The 21,476-nt window shown below is 43.9% G+C and overlaps 1 protein-coding gene across 10 annotated transcripts in view; it reads left to right on the top strand.

Annotated features, from left to right (window-relative positions):
* The window catches only part of LOC126980737 (zinc finger protein 724-like), a 106,515-nt gene that overhangs the window by 10,767 nt on the left and 74,272 nt on the right, over window positions 1-21,476 (top strand). For 3 of the 10 annotated variants that reach the window (XR_007733485.1, XR_007733484.1, XR_007733486.1), the window contains exon 3: window positions 6,123-8,314. Coding sequence is in view for 3 of the 10 variants with exons in the window: in XM_050831020.1 (XP_050686977.1) it covers window positions 6,394-7,641 (1,248 nt within the window). In the remaining 7 variants the exon portion in view is untranslated. Of the gene's footprint in view, window positions 1-6,122; window positions 8,486-21,476 lie in introns of those variants that run through there. The other 7 variants (XR_007733488.1, XR_007733490.1, XR_007733487.1 and 4 more) reach the window with 4 other exon arrangements.

The following is a 21,476-nucleotide window of genomic DNA, read 5'->3' as shown; positions in this document are numbered from 1 at the left end:
GGTGTATTTCCTTTTCCTCATGCCCTCATATTCTGCTCTCTATTTCCCTCTCCCTCCCTCTTCTGTGAATTGCTTTCCTCGGCATCAGCTTCAATATGTGCACCCTACATCTCCACACAAGACGTGGATTCAGTATGTTTTTTGGCCAGTAGGAGGCACTGTGATTAGTGTGTTTGTAAAGAATAATAGTCTTCTTTTGTAGTGCAGCGACTATGCCTGATGAACGGGCCTCTCCCATCACGCTGGTCGTGGGTTCAATCCCAGACAGCCGGTGAATACCCTCTCCTTGTCCTGATTAATTTCTCGTGTGTTTTGATACATGCAGAGGACGTGTAGGAAAATAGAAAAAGAGAAAATAAACTCCCGGGACATGACACTTTTTCTTGGACAAAACATTTAATAAAGAACAGTATCATAATATGAAAATACATTCATATTTTGTATGACAACTGCGGCCATCGCTTGAAGCCGCCACCAAAACAACACTGCCTGTGTATACCTGCACCAGTAATCAACCGTGTAGCAGCGACGGGCCAAATTTGTGGCTTTACCGTGTAGCAGTGACGGGCCAAATTTGTGGCTTTACCGTGTAGCAGTGACGGGCCAAATTTGTGCCATGATATAAACCCTCCAAAATAGATGATAAATAATCTGATCACAAATGCTTTGATATATATTATGGAATGGTTTGTGTGAGGGGTGATTTTTTCTCTTTTTTTCTCGCCTGGAGAGACCATTAAGAAACATGGACCCCATTGCTTCCGGGTTGAGGGCCTGCTTTGCATGACATTCTTCATTCAGGGTGTGGGTGCTTTTCCCTAGTCATTGTAAGTGGTTTGGGTGTGCTTAGGGGGGGCTTCATGGTGCAGTGGTTAGCACACTCGACTCACAACCAAGAGAGCCTGGGTTCGATTCCTGGGCGGAGTGGAAAAATTTGGGTGGCTTTTCTGATACCCTACGCCCCTGTCAACCCAGCAGTGAATGGGTACCAGATATTAATCGGGGGTTGTGTCCTGTCTCCTGGGGTCTTTTCCCTTCTCCTATAATTCCTTCCCCTTCTGTCTCTCTCCGGCATATGACCACAGATGTTGCACCGACTAAACCAAACTTCCGAACTTTTCCCGCACAAAGCCACATGCTGGTTTTGTACCTGGCAGTGGCCTGAGCCATGTTGCTGCTACAAGATTCATTGAATAGCATATTTTTATAATGTAACGCAGGTGATGTTACTTTGCTGACTTTTTTGAGCTTTCATATTTGTGTATTTACGTATATTTCATGGAGGCATCATCATCATCATCATCAATGTTTAACGTCCATTTATTCCCTATGGTGGGGTTGGACGGGACATGAGCCTCCTCCACTGTTGCCGGTCCATAGCCATTTCTTCCGTGATGTTCAGCCTCCTCATATCTTCCTCCACCACCTTTCTCCACGTCTTCCTTGGCCTTCCTGGAGGCATGACATACATTATTACTTTCAGTTTTACAAGTGTCAGATTTTGTGAGCGTTTTTTACGCTAGAATTTTACTCAATTATGTAAATCAGAAACCACAGAAATATAACCCAAGTGTGTATGAATGAATGCAATGATAAGCACATACTTTGATTTCACTCCAGAATGTTTCATGGGTCATATATAAATATACAAAGAAATTAAAATAAGTTAATGTTTAGCCCGGTAGCAGCGACAGGCCAAATTTGTGGCTTTACCGTGTAGCAGCGACGGGGCAAATTTGTGCCATGATATAAACCCCCCAAAATAGATGATACATAATCTGATCAGAAATGCTTTGATATATATTATGAAATGGTTTGTGTGAGGGGTGATTTTTTCTCATTTTTCTCGCTTGAGGGACCATTAAGAAACATGATCCCCGCTGCTACCGGGTTAGGCCCACTACCCTCGCTTGAGACACAAAAACAGTTCCTCCACCAAGTTTGTTCCTCTCGTTGTGTGACGATGGGTGTGTCAAGTGTTGGCTGCTTATGGTTATGACAGGTAACTCTCGATTTACGCGAGTATTGTGTCCTTGAAGAGGTGGCGTAAATCAAAAACAATGTAAATCAAACAAGAGGTAGGTTCGTACCTTTATTGCCTACTGTATCACTCTGACTCCTCTCCCTCTCGTGGTTCCTCCTCTGGCTGCCCTTCCCCTCGTGGTAGCACAGCAGCGAGGGTATTGTTGTTGTTGTTGAGTAGCGTGGCAGCGTGGGTACTGTATTGTTGTTCAAATGGCGCGCGGGAAGAACTGAGCTCAGGTGTGTGGCCGCGGCACCGTGTGAGTCTAGGTGCGTGAGACATCTGGTGGCCACCCCATAAAATATCGCGTATAAGTGAAAAATACGTGTAAATTGGTGCATTGGTGAGAAACACCCTACCATTCAGTTATTACAAGCTAAATACTCGCGACAAAGCTTACACCGTTCTTGCATCTTTCATACTCTCCTGCCGCATATATAGCTAGAACCATTTTTCCAATAGTTTCCACGAAGACTAATATTTAATCTGGCAAGTACCGAACAGAATCTAGTTTGTAGAACTCGTGGTAAAAGATATTTGACCCTAAAATACTATTGTTGTCCGGAATCCCCGACGGCAGCACTGCCGTCTCATCTGTCTCTAAGGCTAAACTCTTCGCTCAAACTTTCTGTAAGAACTCGATCTTGGATGATTCTGGGCATATTCCTCCTACTCATCCCCCCTCTGACTCCCTTATGCCTGTTATTAAGATTCTTCCTAATGATGTTTTCTATGCCCTCGCTGGCCTCAACTCTCAGAAGGCTTATGGACCTGATGGAGTGCCTCTTATTGTCCTTAAACACTGTGCTTCTGTGCTGACACCCTGCCTGGTCAAACTCTTTCGTCTCTGCCTATCAACATCTATCTTTCCTTCCTGCTGGAAGTATGCCTTTGTACAGCCTGTACCAAAAAAGGGTGACGGCTCCAATCCCTCAAACTACCGCCCAATAGCTTTACTTTCATGTAGGGTAGGCGGTGGCCGAACTGGTAGCGTACTGGACCAACATTCGCCGCGTGATGGACAACGCAGGTTCGAATCCCCACGCTACCACTCGGATTTTTCAGTCACCGCCGAGTGGCTTAAAACTACCCACATGCTGTCCTGAAGACCACCCATCAACCCGGACTCTAGAGGAAGCCGTCCAAGCGAATCAAGAACGAGTTCCGGGGGGCAGCATGAGCCAATGCAAGATGGCGCCACTATAAACACTCGCCTGCGCCAGAACGGGATGGGCCGACCATCAGGCCCCACCTGGAAGAAGCCTTGGGCCGACCATCAGGCCCCACCGGGAAGATGCTTACCGGCACAATAGGCAACAACGTAAAAAAAAAAAAATAAATAAATAAAAAATCTAAAGCTTTTGAATCAATCCTTAACCGGAAGATTCAACAGCACCTTTTCCACTTCTAATCTTCTATCTGATCGCCAGTATGGATTCCACAAGGGGCGTTCTACTGGCGATCTTCTTGCTCTCTTAACTGACTCTTGGTCATCCTCTCTTAGCAGTTTCGGTGAAACTTTCTCTGTTGCGCTAGACATATCGAAAGCTTTCGATAGAGTCTGGCACCAGTCTTTGCTTTCTAAACTGCCCTCTTTCGGATTCTATCCCTCTCTCTATTCCTTAATCTCCAGTCTCCTTTCCGGCCATTCTGTCTCTGCGGTGGTAGACGGTCACTGCTCTTCCCCTAAACCTATCAACAGTGGTGTTCCACAGGGCTCTGTCCTATCACCCACTCTCTTCCTGTCATTCATCAATGATCTGCTTTCCATAACAAACTGTCCTGTCCACTGACGCCGACGACTCTCTGCATTATTCAACATCTTTCAGTAGAAGACCATCACAACAGTACGCGACTCCAGACTGGAGGCTGCAGAACGCTTAACCTCAGACCTTTCTATCATTTCCGATTGGGGCAGAAGGAACCTTGTGTCCTTCAATGCCTCAAAAACTCAATTTCTCCACCTATCAACTCGACACAATCTTCCAAACACCTATCCCCTATTCTTCGACAACACTCAGCTGTCACCTTCAACACTAAACATCCTCGGTCTATCTTTAACTCAAAATCTCAACTGGAAACTTCATATCTCCTCTCTTGCTAAATCAGCTTCCTCGAGGTTGGGCGTTCTGTATCGTCTCTGCCAGTTCTTCTCCCCCGCGCAGTTGCTATCCATATACAAGGGCCTTGTCCGCCCTCGTATGGAGTATGCATCTCACTTTTGGGAGGGCTCCACCCACACAGCTCTTCTGGACAGAGTGGAGGCTAAGGCTCTTCGTCTCATCAGCTCTCCTCCTCCTACTGATAGTCTTCTACCTCTTAAATTCTGCCGCGATGTTGCCTCTATTTCTATCTTCTATCGATATTTCCACGCTGACTGCTCTTCTGAACTTGCTAACTGCATGCTTCCCCCCCTCCCGCGGCCCCGCTGCACACGACTTTCTACTCATGCTCATTCCTATACTGTCCACACCCCTTATGCAAGAGTTAACCAGCATCTTCACTCTTTCATCCGTCATGCTGGTAAACTCTACAGCAATCTTCCTTCATCTGTATTTCCTCCTGCCTACGACTTGAACTCTTTCAAGAGGAGGGCATCAGGACACCTCTCCTTCCGAATCTGACCTTGCTTTCGGCCACCTCTTCTGATTCATTTTTTACGAGCAGCGATTGGCGGGCTTTTTTTTTATTATCGTTTTTTTGTGCCCTTGAGCTGCCTCCTTTGTTGTAAAAAAAAAAAAAAATGGGGGGGGTTAATTTGAGTCGCGGAAGGAAATCTGTTAGACATACGTTGCTGTATGGCCGTGACATTTCAGTTAGCATTCTGCCCTTGGTGCGTGAGGTACGTTTGTGTTTTTCCCATGCTTAACCCAGTAGCAGCAATGGGCCAAATTTGTGGCTTTACCGTGTACCAGCGATGGGCCAAATTTTTCACATGATATATAAACCCCCAAAAATAGATGATGCAAAAACTGATCACAAATGCGTTGATATCTATTATGAAATGGTTTGCGTGAGTAATGATTTTTTTCTCCTTTTTCTCGCTTAGAGGGGCCTTTAAGAAACATGATCCCCGCAGCTACTGGGTTAATTCCTGAACTGTTCCCAATTGGCTGGAATTCTGGATACGATAGTAATTATGACATATCAAGTATGACACAGGCAATAGGGCTTCCCAGGCAGGAACATTTAGGGGGACGTGTGAACTCCACGTGTGGCACAACTCAACACACTCAGCCAACACTGCCTGGCGCTGGTGCCTTCATTAGGGAAATGTAGCGTTTTTTTAGTTTCACTTTTTTTTGGAATGTTATTTTTGGGCAATATGTTAAATTTATAGGTCATAGAATTATGAATGACCACTCCTCTGGACTCTTTTTAGGAGCAGTGAGTAGCGGCTTTTTTTTTCATTATTGTTTCCTTTTTTTGCCCTTGAACTGTCTCCTTTGCTGTTAAAAAATAAAATAATAAATAAAATAAAGCATGGAGGCAAATAGCCAAGCAGTGTACACTTGCTCCGCATCATGAGTCATAAGGTGTGTGAATATTACAGCCGTGTGGCATCATGTAAGAAACTACAGGGTCAAGAAATGGCAATGGCTGAGAGCTGTCGTCGGGGCTGAGCATTACACATGCAAGCAACGGCTCAGAGCCGTGGCTGTACAGGTTAATGAATCCCACTTAAATTTGAGTACATTAACACCTAACAGTGAGTGGTGGAGGGTGTCGGTAAAGGCCAGTGTCCTGCAGTACTACAGGTGATGACGGTCACATATGAGGTGATTCACACACACAGTGATCATGCACGTCAACCCAGCCACCAGTGTTCAGTCCAGTACCGTGGTGTGCAGGTGTGTCGCTGAGGAGTCAGGGAGTGCACAAGTAGCTACGGCTTCTTACTGTGCAAATAAGTGGTCAGTATGAGTGAAAGGGGAAAAGTTGGGGTTCTGTAAGCACACTCCAATTAACCTACGTTATAATGAGTTGGCACAACAAAACTTTGCCTAGTGAACAGCTTCTCAGCAGTATAATTGTTTGTTAAGGGGGCTTGCCTGTACCTTGATAGAACATGTGACCTAACACATCTCCCACACACCAGGAAGGACTACTGGCCATGAGTGTAGCGTTGAGGAAGACTTGCTGCCCCCTCGCCCTCAAGGCTGGCCTGCAGCCTGAGTGGCCAGGAGCAGCGGAGCAGACTGTCACTGGTGTGAGGACCAAGGCCTGATGAGAAGGACCACCACCACCGTGCTGCTGCCTTCTCCAGCCATAAAGGAAAGGGAAAGGTTGAGTGTCAGGACTGTAGGACAATTTGATAGGGGAGAGGAAGTTCATCAGACACAGCCTTGCACACACTGGTTCAGGAAACCATGAGAGCCAGGAGTGTGAGAAAAGCCTCCCTGGGAAGGGTGACTTTGACTAAGACACTCACTCCTTCTGCTGAAAGAAATCATGATTGTGCAGTTTGTGGGGAAAGTTTCAGCAAGAAGGGTGAACTCAAGACACATAGCCTTTCACACACTGCTGAAAAAAATTATGAATGTGAAGTTTGTGGGAAAAGATTAAATCAGAAGAGTACCCTCAACAGACACATCCTTACACACACTGGTGAAAGAAATCATGAATGTGAAGTTTGTGGGAAAAGATTTAATCAGAAGAGTACCCTCAACACACACATCCTTACACACACTGGTGAAAGAAATTATGAATGTGAAGTTTGTGGGAAAAGATTTAATCTGAAGAGTACCCTCAACAGACACATCCTTATACACACTGGTGAAAGAAATTATGAATGTGAAGTTTGTGGGAAAAGATTTAATCAGAAGAGTTACCTCAACACACACATCCTTACACACACTAGTGAGAGAAATCATGAATGTGAAGTTTGTGGGAAAAGATTTAATCGGAAGAGTTACCTCAACACACACATCCTTACACACACTGGTGAGAGAAATCATGACTGTGAAGTTTGTGGGAAAAGATTTAATCGGAAGAGTCACCTCAACACACACATCCTTACACACACTGGTGAGAGAAATCATGAATGTGAAGTTTGTGGGAAAAGATTTAATCAGAAGAGTCACCTCAACAGACACATCCTTACACACACTGGTGAGAGAAATCATGAATGTGAAGTTTGTGGGAAAAGATTTAATCAGAAGAGTACCCGCAACAGACACATCCTTACACACACTGGTGAGAGAAATCATGAATGTGAAGTTTGTGGGAAAAGATTTAATCGGAAGAATTACCTCAACACACACATCCTTACACACACTGGTGAGAGAAATCATGAATGTGAAGTTTGTGGGAAAAGATTTAATCTGAAGAGTACCCTCAACAGACACATCATTACACACACTGGTGAGAGAAATCATGAATGTGAAGTTTGTGGGAAAAGATTTAATCGGAAGAGTTACCTCAACACACACATCCTTACACACACTGGTGAGAGAAATCATGAATGTGAAGTCTGTGGGAAAAAATTCTCTTTAAAGTCATACCTGAAGAGACATAGCATAAGACACACTGGTCACAAAGGGTTCAAATGCGATGCTTGTGGAAAGCGTTTCATGACCAGAGGTGAGATTACCAGACATGTGAAGATTCACCTCTGAGGTGTTGTGTTGTGCTGCTGTATGTGGGAGAGAGTAGGCAGTGCAGGGCAGCATTGACTAGCATGAAGGACAGAAAATATAACCCAGATGGGCAATTAAGGCATTTTGTGTGTGTGTGTGTGTGTGTGTGTGTGTGTGTGTGTGTGTGTGTGTGTGTGTGTGTGTGTGTGTGTGTGTGTATTTACCTATTTGTATTCACATGTTTGTAGTTTACCGGGCCCGGTCTAAGCTCTAATAGTCCCGTCTCCATATCTACATTCCTTTGCCTTTCCATCATTTGTTGGGCACTGTACGCCTCCACCACCTCTTCCCGCAAGCTGTTCCATGTATTTATGAGATAGCCTGCCCCCCTTGTATGTCAGTAAATGTGATGAATGAGGTAACCTACACCCCTTGTATGTCAGTAAATGTGATGAATGAGGTAACTTGCACCCCTTGTATGTCAGTAAATGTGATAAATGAGATAGCCTGCCCCCCTTGTATGTCAGTAAATGTGATGAATGAGGTAACCTACACCCCTTGTATGTCAGTAAATGTGATGAATGAGGTAACCTACACCCCTTGTATGTCAGTAAATGTGATAAATGAGATAACCTACACCCCTTGTATGTCAGTAAATGTGATAAATGAGATAACCTACACCCCTTGTATGTCAGTAAATGTGATAAATGAGGTAACCTACACCCCTTGTATGTCAGTAAATGTGATCAATGAGGTAACTTGCACCCCTTGTATGTCAGTAAATGTGATAAATGAGATAACCTACACCCCTTGTATGTCAGTAAATGTGATCAATGAGGTAACCTACACCCCTTGTATGTCAGTAAATGTGATAAATGAGGTACCCTACACCCTTGTATATCAGTAAATGTGATTAACCCGGGAACGCAAACCTTCAGTTTTTGTCACACATACACAAACCTGGGGTGTAGCTAACCCCATTTTCGGATCGAGAAAAAACACGTTTCCTTTCAAACAATTGTATTTTTGAAAAATTCCACAGAAATTAGCCTCCTTCCTCTTCATTTTGGTTGTTAAAGTTACTTGACTCACTAAATTCTTCTGGTCTAAAAAAAAATAATGGAAAAATACTGAAATTTCAAGTTTTCCCAAAAATTCGAGATAAAAATTCAAATTAAATAAAAAAAATTTCTTTAAAGAAACAGGTACCAAAAACACATACCTGGGGTGGTATGCACCCCAGCATATCATAAAGTGGGGTGTCATGCACCCCATAACACACATGGCACATAGTACAAAAACACTAACGTGGGGCGTGCTGCACCGAAAAAAAGAATAACATCAACAACAGAAGGAGCACCAAACACACACGTGCACCACCTCCAAGAGCAACCTTCGGACTAACCCGGCAAGGATCGCTGAAGAGCTGTGAGCTAATGCAGGAGAATTGCCAATGTTTTTTTTTTTTTGTGGGGTGGACAGCACCCCAGGTTTGTGTTCCCGGGTTAATGAGATAACCTACACCCCTTGTATGTCGGTAAATATACTCCCATGTCCTTCTCTGCCTCTGTGGTGGATGGTGGAGTGTTTCTCATGTGGTATTGGTGTGCTGGATATCCCCTCCCAAGGTGCAGGACTTTACATTTCTCTTCATTGAATTGTAGCAGACACTTTTTGTTCCATTCCTGTAGCTTAGTGAGTTCTGACTGCAGGAAATCCATAGTCAAGGTGTTAATTGACTCTCTAAGTGAGAAAAATGAGAAAAAATCACCCCTCACACAAATGATTTCAAAATATATATCAAAGCATTTGTGATCAGATTATGTATCATCTATTTTGGGGGTTTATATCATGGCACAAATTTGGCCCGTCGCTGCTACACGTTAAAGCCACAAATTTGGCCCGTCACTGCTACTGGGTTAATCAAGGCCAGCCCTTCCTATGTGCTCACTACAATCATTGCGCAGGGCCTCTCATCACTGGGGGGCCTAAGGATGTGCATAAAAGAAAAGAGAAAGAAAATCAGGATGGTGCTTTCATTATTCCCCCATGATAAAAAGCTCTATAAACAGCATTAAACAAATTTAAGAAAAAAATATATATTTATTTATTTTACATTGCTTAGGACAGGGATCTAATTTGTAGAGCGAGTACATAGGGAAAAAAAAATTAACATAAGGCTAAATATGTTTTCATAGGAGATGTCTAAGTGGGGATGTGATAGAGCTATATAAAATGTTTTCAGATTGCGATAACTTGGTTGTGGATACTTTCTTTACACTAGAGGAGGACAACTATAGATGGTCTGAGTCCCGCAGCAAAGTGTGCCAGATGTGTGACAGGGGTGTGGACGAGACATGTGGTGCTGGAATGTAAGAAGTATGACAGGGAGAGAACGAAGATGATGCAGGTGTTTCTGAGTGAGATGGGGCGTGGAGTGAACGGTAAGGGTGTGGACGAAACATGTTGTGCTGGAATGTAAGAAGTATGACAGGGAGAGAACGAAGATGATGCAGGTGTTTCTGAGTGAGATGGGGCGTGGAGTGAATGGTAAGAGTGTGGACGAGACATGTGGTGCTGGAATGTAAGAAGTATGACAGGGAGAGAACGAAGATGATGCAGGTGTTTCTGAGTGAGATGGGACATGGAGTGAATGGGAGGACGGTAAGGGAGTGGATGGTGCTGTTCAGTGGAGAGACGAGTGGACGAGTGATTGAGGCAGTGAAAGAGATCCTGGAGAGCATGTGGCGTGCAAGAGGTCCAGTCCAGTCCAGTCCATTAGTAGGCGTGGGATTGCCTTTGTAACGGCTCCCTCCAGGGGCGGATACAGAGGGGGGCCCAGGGGGCCCAGGCCCCCCAAAAATCTCGAGTGTATGCGGATAGTGGGTACATAACTGACTCGCCTATAATGTGCTGCAACTATAATACGGAATGTGTCGTCGGCTGTAGGCATATGCAGGCGCGTATACGGGGGTGGGGAGCCAGATGGCCCGGGACCCCCGAAAAAAAATATTAGGATAACTAAAATATTTGAAATACCCATACCTGTCAAGTCTTACGTTTTTTGTATGTCTTACGTAATTTCTGTGATTTTCAAGTCATACGGCGTAAGTTGAAAATCTTACATTTTTTCTCCGCTTGCGATGTTTTTTTAATATGTTTGTTTTAAACAATTTGAAATATATCGTACGCGCCATATTTAAATTCATGTGAGCGTGCTGAGTAACGGCTGGTATGATTCGGACACTTTTTAGAAAAATATTTTTAGAAAAAGAAGTTTAAGAAGTAGTGTAATTTTGTTGATCTCAAAATGTTCCTCTATCATTGGGCTCTTTAGGTTGCTAATACAGGAAATCCCCTATATACGAAAGGGTTAGGGACTGAAAAAACCTTTCGTTTATCGATTTTTTGTATATCGAAGCCATTTCCCCCATAGGATTGTTAATAAATAGGGGGGTTAGGGACCAGCGCCAGCAAAAAAAAAAAAAAAAAAAAATAAATATGCTTAAAATGCTTAAAAGCAATTTACTACTCACAATACAATGAAACGCAAGGCTCATAAATAATTAAAACAATTACCATTTCCTGTTCCTTTACTGTTATAGAAATGCATTACATATGTTAGGACAATCCTCTAACTTCGTCACTAACTCATCACTTAACATTGCCAATGTTTACTTCCAACTGTGAAAGGCCAGTTTCGACTCGTGCCCGAAACACGCCAAAACAGTACACCACCCTCCAAGCCCCCCCCCCCTCCATCACCCTCACGTTTCCTCACGCTGGCTGGGATGTGTTTTGATTCGAGTCGAGCAAGGGGTTCACAAACTGGCAACGCTAAGTGATGAGCGTTGAAGAGGAGGACTGGACATGGACACTTGCTGCCTAATCACTGCGAGTGCGTGAGGCTGCTGTTGACGAGCGCGACCGATATAGACATCGGGACAGAAACAGTGGGCGAAACTGTCACTTTTATTTTCGTATGCGAAGCATGTCTTTCGTGAACCGAAAATTGTCCTATATTTTTCACTTTCGTATATCCGAATTTTCGTACATCGAGCTTTCGTATATCGGGGATTTCCTGTATGACACTCGTAGCTATTTCCAGATTTCAGATGTAGGTGATGAAAGACAAGTTTCTAAATCGTCCGAACCATCCCCACCCGTGGTGATGGTTCTGCCAGGGAGGTGGGATGGTACGGACACTCATAATACTCGCCATAATATTAATATAACTTAAGTTTGATTGGCTAATAAACAAGATTATATATACTACAAGACATTTTTTTAAGGACAAAAGTATCCTCTCAATACTTAGAGGGGAAAAAATAAAAGGAGAACTACAAGAAATATCTCAAAAATTTTGGTATTATGTCTTCCTTCTCTTCTCACAAGTCGAGTCGAGATGAAGAAGACGGCCGCCAGTTTTTCCTCCTCACAGCTGCTGTCCACTTCCTCCGCTCTTCTGGATTCGCTGGAAATCTATAAAATGACACAGCATCTCTCCCGTGTCAGTTAGAACATCCAACCGTACAGCATACGTATCCCATGACGAACACAGAGCACTTGTTTACCCGCCACCAAGGTTTGCTTTGATAAGTGACTACCACCACTGACCACCAAGATGGCCGTGCAGGCCCGCGCTACCCCCGCACCCCCACTGATGACGTCAGCTGCAAAACCTCTATAGCTTCCTTGGGCTTTACTATGCGGAGGTGGACTGGATGCTCATGCATGCAAGATTTAGATTTTTTCGGTGTCTGATGTAATTTTTCACTCTTCTACAGGGCCAGGGCACAACGGGCACGTGCCCAGGGCTCCCAGCTATTATGGGGCCCGCACTCATCTAACAATCTATATACTCGTACAGGGCCGTAGTACGCCGCACTCCAGGGGGTGGAGGGGCCGGGGGTGTCGGACGACCCCCCAATCTGCAAAAATGTCCACTTTCTGAGAGTCAAATGGAAAACTGGTACTGGGATTGAGGTAAAACATTTGCAAAGATTGGCTGATCTAAAGAAATATATTTACAAATTCCCAAGTATTCAACTAGTTCCTCACTAAGCAAAGAGTAGTCGGCGGTTTTTTTCGCTGAATTTGCTTATCACTCTCGACTGAAATGGGGATATCATAGTGGACACAAAGGAGGGCAAGTCCGTTCAGGCGATCTTGGCCGACGGTACTCCTCAGATAGGTTTTCAGCCTTTTCAGTGGTGAGAAAGACCTCTCGGCTTCCGCGTTAGAGACTGGAAGCGTCAACAGAGTCCTCAAGAGAATGGCGAGATTGGGGAACATGCTGATGCTGGCGTGTGCCTGGGCTTCGTTGATAGTTTGGAAGACCGGAACAGATAATGCCCAGCGCCTTCACGAGTGTCAGGGATGCGATGACGAGCTCGTAGAGCTTCGCTGCTCGTAGCACAGCCGCAACATCCGTTTCGAGGCCTTTTAGGAGTTGCTTGAGCTGAAGTGCGACAGGCACTGTGTTGTCGCCAAACCGACTCTTCAACTCAGCCAAGACGTGGTCCACGAACGGAATGTACACCGCCCAGCGGTAGTACTCCTCAGCATTCTCGCACGGGACATTTGATCGCTGGGTCTGTCGTCCACAGAGTCGTGGCACGGAGATGGTGTCATGCGATGACCCCACCTCGACCAAAAACTCTTCCGCTTTCATGAACACGTCGTGGATATGATTCTCCGCATCTGCTCTGAGCTTGGCAAAAGTGGTATCAATGCCACGAATCGTGGCATAGGCTGACACCAGGTCGTCATCTTTTCTCTGAAGAGTTCGGCTCGGCTCGAGAGTATGCACCAATATACACTCCACTACAACCAGTCCAACGAGAAAGCGGGGAACACGTATGGCGATGAGAAGGAGCCCAGCTGTGGCGTCAAGTTCTTCTTCGAGAAAAACAGCGATGACAGGCATTCAACGAAAACCAGCACTGCGCATGCCTCTCAATCCACCTGGTGGGGCACAGGGGAACAAACTTTTCACGCTTGGCCGAGGCAAGCTTGACAACCTCTGTGATGCGGAGAGAGCTTATATTCGAAGAATGAACGAAGTTGTACACGTCGGTCAGTGTTTGAAGAGCGATCTTCACTTCCTTGACGTCACACGCCTTCGTCAGTACTAGATTCTGCCGGTGGTTAAGGCAGTGGATTGGCTTGGCCAGGGTGTACTTCTTCATGAGTACTGCGGCACACTCTTTGAATTTTCCCATCATCCCCTGCACTTGGCCATGTCCAATCCGAGGTCTTCAACGGTGCGCAAAACGAGCCCGACTAAACCTTTACCGGTGAGGTCATGGGTGTGCACAAAGGCAAGGAAGTCTGCCCTTATTTCCTCTTCGAAGTGTCGAATGATGATAGTGGCCTGCACTAAAATTTACTTTCTGCTTGCATGTGAGGAATGAGGTCACAAAGTTTTTTCCTAGGCCTTTAAATCTTGCTCTATAATATTCAATATACGACTCCGTAACTTAAATACTGAAAATATATAAAGAAAATCCCGAGTTCTCCAAGAATGCAACAGAAAGGTACCAGATTTAGTTTTGACTCTCTCAGAAAGTGGACATTTTAGCAGGGGGGGGGGGCGGTCGTCCGACACCCCCGCCCCCCCTGAGTACGGCGTACTACGGCCCTGTACGAGTACACTCAACCCTCGATTTGCCGGACCTCCATTTGCCGGATTTCGGATTTGCCGGACAAGAGTCCGTGGGGTAAAAAAAAAAAAAAAAAAAAAAAAAAAGTCCGGGACAAGTCGATTTCAAACTACCGCGCCAGACAAAGTTCGCAAATCGGGCACTAGATGGCAGCGCGGGCGGACATACACGTCTAGTACTGGACTGTACACAAGTCTGCCGCGTCACACGAGTGTTGTGCTTACGTGCTTGTCGTGGATACACCTCTTCTTCACAACGTGTTGTATATGTGCATGTTGTAGAAGGTAATATATTATATTACAGGACAGTATAGGACAGCTATGCGAGGTGTAGTCCGGGGTTTGGTTGTGTTTCGCGTACATATAGTGTAAAGTCCGGCAAGGGGGTAGACCCCCGGACATTTTCCATTGCCGGACATTTGCCATTCCCGGACAAGCCTTCCCCCCTTTTAGTCCGGCAAATCGAGGGTTGAGTGTATATAGATTTTTAGACGAGTGCGGGCCCCTTAAGAGCGCGGGACCTTGGGTACGTGCCCGTTGTGCCCTGGCCCTGCAGGAGAGTGAACAATTACATCAGACACCGAAAAAATTTAAATCTTGCCTGAGCATCCCGTCAACCTCCGCATAGTAAAGCCCAAGGAACCATAGAGGAGGATTTTTTTAATGTTTGGAGGACAGCGTCCAGAGCTATCTAGCGGCGGCCGGCTTCGCTCCCAGCTCTCTAGCTTTTTAGGGGTATATTAAATATATTTTGTTTTCTCAAATCATGGGTATTTCAAATATTTTAGTTATCCTAATATTATTTTGGGGGCCCGGCCATCTGGCTCCCCTTCCGTATTATAGTTGCAGCACATTATAAGCGAGTCAGTTCTGTACCCACTATCCGCATACACAAGATTTTCTCGGGGGCGGAGATTTTTGAGCCCGGGCCCCTGGCCCCCCTGTATCCGCCCATGCTTAGTGAGGCACTTGTTGAATACTTGTGAATTTGTAAAGATATTTCTTTAGATCAGCCAATCTTTGCGAATGTGTTGCCTCAATCCCATGTAAAATAAGCCCTACAAGAATTCCTGTTTATCTTCAGCTGTGTCTAATTTTACACATTAACTCTTTTTTGTAAAGGTTAGGTTTGTAATTTATATATGACCTGTATTATGATCACCCTTAATTTGCTGCTTACATATCGAAATAAACGGTTAGTTTTCTTTGAATGCTCGAATGGTGATGATTTCCACCTGTTCAGATCTGCCTTTTCACTGGTTGGATGTACAATTTGAATTGTTTCTTGTTATTGCTTGCCAGTTTATATATTGATTGCTCTTCATATATATATATATATATATATATATATATATATATATATATATATATATATATATATATATATATATATATACATATATAAGAAAATTCATTTGTCACATATACGTTGATTGCTCGGGAGCTGCGGATTTTATGCAAAGAACCGCCATCACTATCCATTGGTCTTCACTGTTTTGAGGCTGTCGCTAACTTATGAAATTTTACCCAGATTGATTTTTTGGATCCGCCCCTGCATGGCTCCCACTTGTGTCTTATTCTTGATTCTTGATTCTTGATTGGCGTTTTTGTCTTTAAGTTTTGTTCACTTTTCTTTTTTCTTCTGTTCCATATTGTTGTGATATAGTTTTTTCTGTCTACAATTTCTTCCAGAGTTAATGGTTGAAACACTAGTATATCGGCTATTAATAGCATCTTCCATTTGACACAAAACCCGGAACCAGGTTCGGGGATAAACCCAGACCCAGGTCCGGGTTTTCGCGCCGTAAATGGAACGCATTTTTAGGCGGATATGTAAACAAACATTCTTCCTCTTCTTCTTTTGACCTGTCCTCCTCCTCTCGGGCGTCTCTCCTGTTTATTCACACACTTTTCCTTTCAATTGTGCTGTGTAGCTTAATTTTTCTTCACTGCAATATACTATCACACTTTACTTTTCAGTTTGTTGCTGGAATAACTTACTGACATTGCTTATCCGTGCGCTTATTCAAGCATTTGTGCCCTTTTTTCCCAGCACTGCATCTCCATCCAACACGTACCGTGCGATGGCCCCGTTGTCCTCTAGCCTCTTAGCCCACTCCTCCCTGGTGTTACTAATAACTCCCCTCACTGCCTCTCATGGTTGCAGCATTCTACTATTGGATGTTCCACCGATTCTTTCTCCCCTGTCTTACAGCTACAGTTCAGTTCGACAGTCCAACACAGAGTCATTGTAAACGCCAAAACCAAACTATATTCACCACAATACAATACTAGACACTTAAGATATTTCCTTTATGGTTTTCTAGTTTCCTTCATTTTATATCAACGCCAAACATTATACAACGAATGTTCATAGTATTTTGTGTTTGGTTGGGAGCTTACAAACTTGCTGTATTGGACTACAACTGGTCCTAAATCTTGCTCTATAATATTCAATATACGATTCAGTAACTTTACTGAAAATAAATAAAGAAAATCCTGAGTTCTCCAGAAATGCAACAGAAAGGTACCAGTTTTCCATTTGACTCTCAGAAAGTGGACATTTTTGCAGATGGGGGTCGTCCGACACCCCGGCCCCTCCACCCCTGGCACGCGTACCACGGCCCTGTACGAGTATATACAGTGTTAGATTAGTGCGGGCCCCATTAGAGCGAGGGGCACTGGGCACTTGCCCGTTGTGCCCTGGCCATGTAGAAGAGTGAAAACTTACCTCAGCAACCGAAAAATTCTAAATTTTGTGGTGGTAGTCACTTATCAAAGCAAACCTTGGTGGCGGGTAAACAAGTGCTGTGTTCGTCATGGGATACGATGTGCGGTTGGATGTTCTAACTGACACGGGAGAGATGCTGTGTCATTTTATAGATTTCCAGCGAATCCAGAAGAGCGGAGGAAGTGGACAGCAGCTGTGAGGAGGGAAAACTGGCGGCCGTCTGCTTCATCTCGACTCGACTTGTGAGAAGAGAAGGAAGACATAATACCAAAATTTTTGAGATATTTCTTGTAGTTCTCCTTTGATTTTTTCCCCTCTAAACACTGAGAGGATACTTTTGTCCTTAAACAAATGTCTTGTAGTATATATAATCTTGTATATTAGACAATCAAACTTAAGTTATATTAATATTATGGCGAGTATTATGAGTGTCCATACCATCCCATTCTCCTGGTCAACCATCACCACCGGTGGGGATGGTTCGGACGATTTAGAAACTTGTCTTTCATCACCTACATCTGAAATCTGGAAATAGCTACGAGTGTCATATTAGCAACCTAAAGAGCCAAATGATGGAGGAACATTTTGAGATCAACAAAATTACACTACTTCTTAAACTTTTTCTAAAAATATTTTTCTAAAAAGTGTCCGAATCATACAGGCCGTTACTCAGCACGCTCACATGAATTTAAATATGGCGCGTACGATATATTTCAAATTGTTTCAAACAAACATATTAAAAAAACATCGCAAGCGGAGAAAAAACGTAAGATTTTCAACTTACGCCGTATGACTTGAAAATCACAGAAATTACGTAAGACACGCAAAAAAACGTAAGACTTGACAGGTTATGGGTATTTCAAATATTTTAGTTATCCTAATATTTTTTTTCGGGGGTCCCGGGCCATCTGGCTCCTCACCCCCGTATACGCGCCTGCATATGCCTACAGCCGACGGCACATTCCGTATTATAGTTGCAGCACATTATAGGCGAGTCAGTTATGTACCCACTATCCGCATACACTCGAGATTTTTTGGGGGGCCTGGGCCCCCTGGGCCCCCTTCTGTATCCGCCCCTGGTGGGACCCGTTACAAAGGCAATCCCACGCCTACTAATGGACTGGACTGGACTGGACCTCTTGCACGCCACATGCTCTCCAGGAACTCTTTCACTGCCTGAATCACTCGTCCACTCGTCTCTCCGCTGAACAGCACCATCCACTCCCTTACCGTCCTCCCATTCACTCCACGTCCCATCTCACTCAGAAACACCTGCATCATCTTCGTTCTCTCCCTGTCATACTTCTTACATTCCAGCACCACATGTCTCGTCCACACCCTTACCATTCACTCCACGCCCCATCTCACTCAGAAACACCTGCATCATCTTCGTTCTCTCCCTGTCATACTTCTTACATTCCAGCACCACATGTCTCGTCCACACCCTTACCATTCACTCCACGCCCCATCTCACTCAGAAACACCTGCATCATCTCCGTTCTCTCCCTGTCATACTTCTTACATTCCAGCACCACATGTCTCGTCCACACCCTTACCGTTCACTCCACGCCCCATCTCACTCAGAAACACCTGCATCATCTTCGTTCTCTCCCTGTCATACTTCTTACATTCCAGCACCACATGTCTCGTCCACACCCCTGTCACACATCTGGCACACTTTGCTGCGGGACTCAGACCATCTATAGTTGTCCTCCTCTAGTGTAAAGAAAGTATCCACATCTAAGTTATCGCAATCTGAAAACATTTTATATAGCTCTATCACATCCCCACTTAGACATCTCCTATGAAAACATATTTAGCCTTATGTTCACTTTTTTTTTCCTGTGTACTCGCCCTACAAATTAGATCCCTGTCCTAAGCAATGTAAAGTAAATATATATATATTTTTTGCTTAAATTTGTTTAATGCTGTTTATAGAGCTTTTTTTCATGGGGGAATAATAAAGGCACCGACCCGATTTTTCTTTCTCTTTTCTTTTATGCACATCCTTAGGCCCCCCAGTGATCAAAGGCCCCGCGCAATGATTGTAGTGAGCATATAGGAAGGGCTGGCTTTGATTAAGCCAGTAGCAGTGACGGGCCAAATTTGTGGCTTTTCCTTGTATCAGCGACTGTCCAAATTTGTGCCATGATATAAACCCCCAAAATAGATGATACATAATCTGATCACAAATGCTTTGATATATATTATGAAATCATTTGTGTGAGGGGTGATTTTTTCTCATTTTTCTCACTTAAAGGGACAATTAACCCCTTGACTATGGATTTCCTGCAGTCAGAACTCACTAAGCTACAGGAATGGAACAAAAAGTGTCTGCTACAATTCAATGAAGAGAAATGTAAAGTCCTGCACCTTGGAAGGGTATCCAGCACACCAATACCAAGTGTGAAACACTCCACTATCCACCACAGAGGCAGAGAAAGACATGGAGTATAGTTACCAGGCTACATGCAGTGAAAGCCAAATCCATGCCAATCGCAGCGGACGGGTTAAGAAACATGATCCCCGCTGCTACCACCGGGTTAAACCAATACACAGGTGCAGGAGAGTGACAGGTGTAAATGGGAAGATGACTTGGCAAATGATACCACACAGTGTACTGAAGCATAACTACTTTTATTTCCTAAATCAGCTATATATGAATTTAGCTTGTTAATAGTGTAGTTTCATATTCATAAACCTTGTATTATAAAAGGTTTGGTTAGATTATGAGGTAAGTGAGGTTAGGTAATTTGAGTTGATATCTGTTGAACTCTTACTTACCTAACCTAATCTAACCTTACCTTATCTAGCCTAATCTAGCCTAGTTTTACCTAACCTAATTTAACCATTTTTGCCTAAAATAATCCCTTACAGGTAAACAGCTTTTCAAGGGAGTTAGGTATTTATCTGTGGAAATACTAATATTTTTTGTACATGAAGCTGTGACTGAAACAATGCAATGCTTCCCAGCAGCTGTGTATTTCTGCCACTTCATAGAGAAATAACTAGATCTTTGTTAACATAATAAAATTCCGTACAGGTAAAAAATGTTAGCATCCAGAAGAAATTATGCAAACCTCTACTAAATATTTACTGAAGGCTTAACTTAGGGAAATAAACCCTGGAACTAAGGGGCAGAAACCCTAAAACTCTCTGATCTTCTTAACCAGTTGACTGCAGATTTCCTACAGTCAGACATCAAGCTACAGGAATGGAACAAAAAGTGGCTGCTACAATTCAATGAAGAAAAATGTAAAGTCCTGCACCTTGGGAGGGGATATCCAGCACACCAATACCACATGGGAAACACTCCACTATCCACCACAGAGGCAGAGAAGGACATGGGAGTACAGGTAACTCTCGATTTACGCGAGTGTTGCGTTCTTGACGAGGTCGCGTAATTCAAAAACAATGTAAATCAAACAAGAGGTAGGTTTCTGTCGAAAAATAAATACCGTAATTTTCGGCGTATTGCGCGCATTTTTTCACATAAAAAATGCCTGAAAGTTTAGCCCTGCGCGTTATACGCTGAATGTACAAATTTTTAATGATTTTTTTCTTCTTTGGGATGTTTTTAAGGGTCTGTTTTTCGTCTCATCCAATAACAACAGCAAACTTACCTTTATTATTGTTTATAGTCCTTCATAGTCCGTAGCTGTCCTATAATATGTTAACATAGAATACAGGGCGATCTAATAACTACTATACAAAGACTAAATTGGTGGAAGATCGTCCATGCCTTGCTGTTATCCCGTTTTTCCGTCGGGCTCCATCTGTATGATCTTGATCTTGATGTCACAGGTGGCTTAAGATTGTATGACTAAGGAGCAGTACAAGCTACATAAAAAATCATATTGGAAAAAAATGTCCATGTGTTCATTATTAATTATTAATATTAGTGAGAATAATGGGGTGAATATGATATCAGAAACTGTACATCATGAGTCTTGTACGAGGAGTTATTTCACGCAATCCCAGCCCGGCCGCCATTTGCATTATTTACAAACCACACAACCACACCCACACAACAAACAGCTGCATGCCGCGTGTCACCAGAACCGAGATATCCACTCGGGCACTCATTCTCAGCCTCTCTCGTGTGAGGAAGAAATGAGGGACACCATGAGGGGCTGGCTAGTATTGGTACCGGTACCGAGCTGTCTGGTACCAGTACCGTACCGTATTGCTGGTACCGTTAGTACCGCTACCTGCCCACCCCTATTGTTGAGTAGCGTGGCAGCGTAGGTACTGTATTGTTGTTCAAGTGGCGCGCGGGAAGAACTGAGCTCAGCTGTGTGGCCGTGTGAGTCCAGTTGCGTGAGACATCTGGTGGCCACTCCACAAAATATCGCGTATAAGTGAAAAAAAAACGCCTAAATTAAACATTTATTTAGATTTTGGACGCGTAAACCAAACACGCGTAAATCGAGAGTTACCTGTATATGTTACCGGGCTACCAGTAAAAGCCAAATTCGT

This window comes from Eriocheir sinensis, chromosome 45 (assembly GCF_024679095.1).
Source record: "Eriocheir sinensis breed Jianghai 21 chromosome 45, ASM2467909v1, whole genome shotgun sequence".
In the NCBI taxonomy this organism is placed as follows: domain Eukaryota; kingdom Metazoa; phylum Arthropoda; class Malacostraca; order Decapoda; family Varunidae; genus Eriocheir; species Eriocheir sinensis.
The sequence above is the reverse complement of the archived record's forward strand: the minus strand, read 5'-3'. Positions and strand labels throughout refer to the sequence as shown.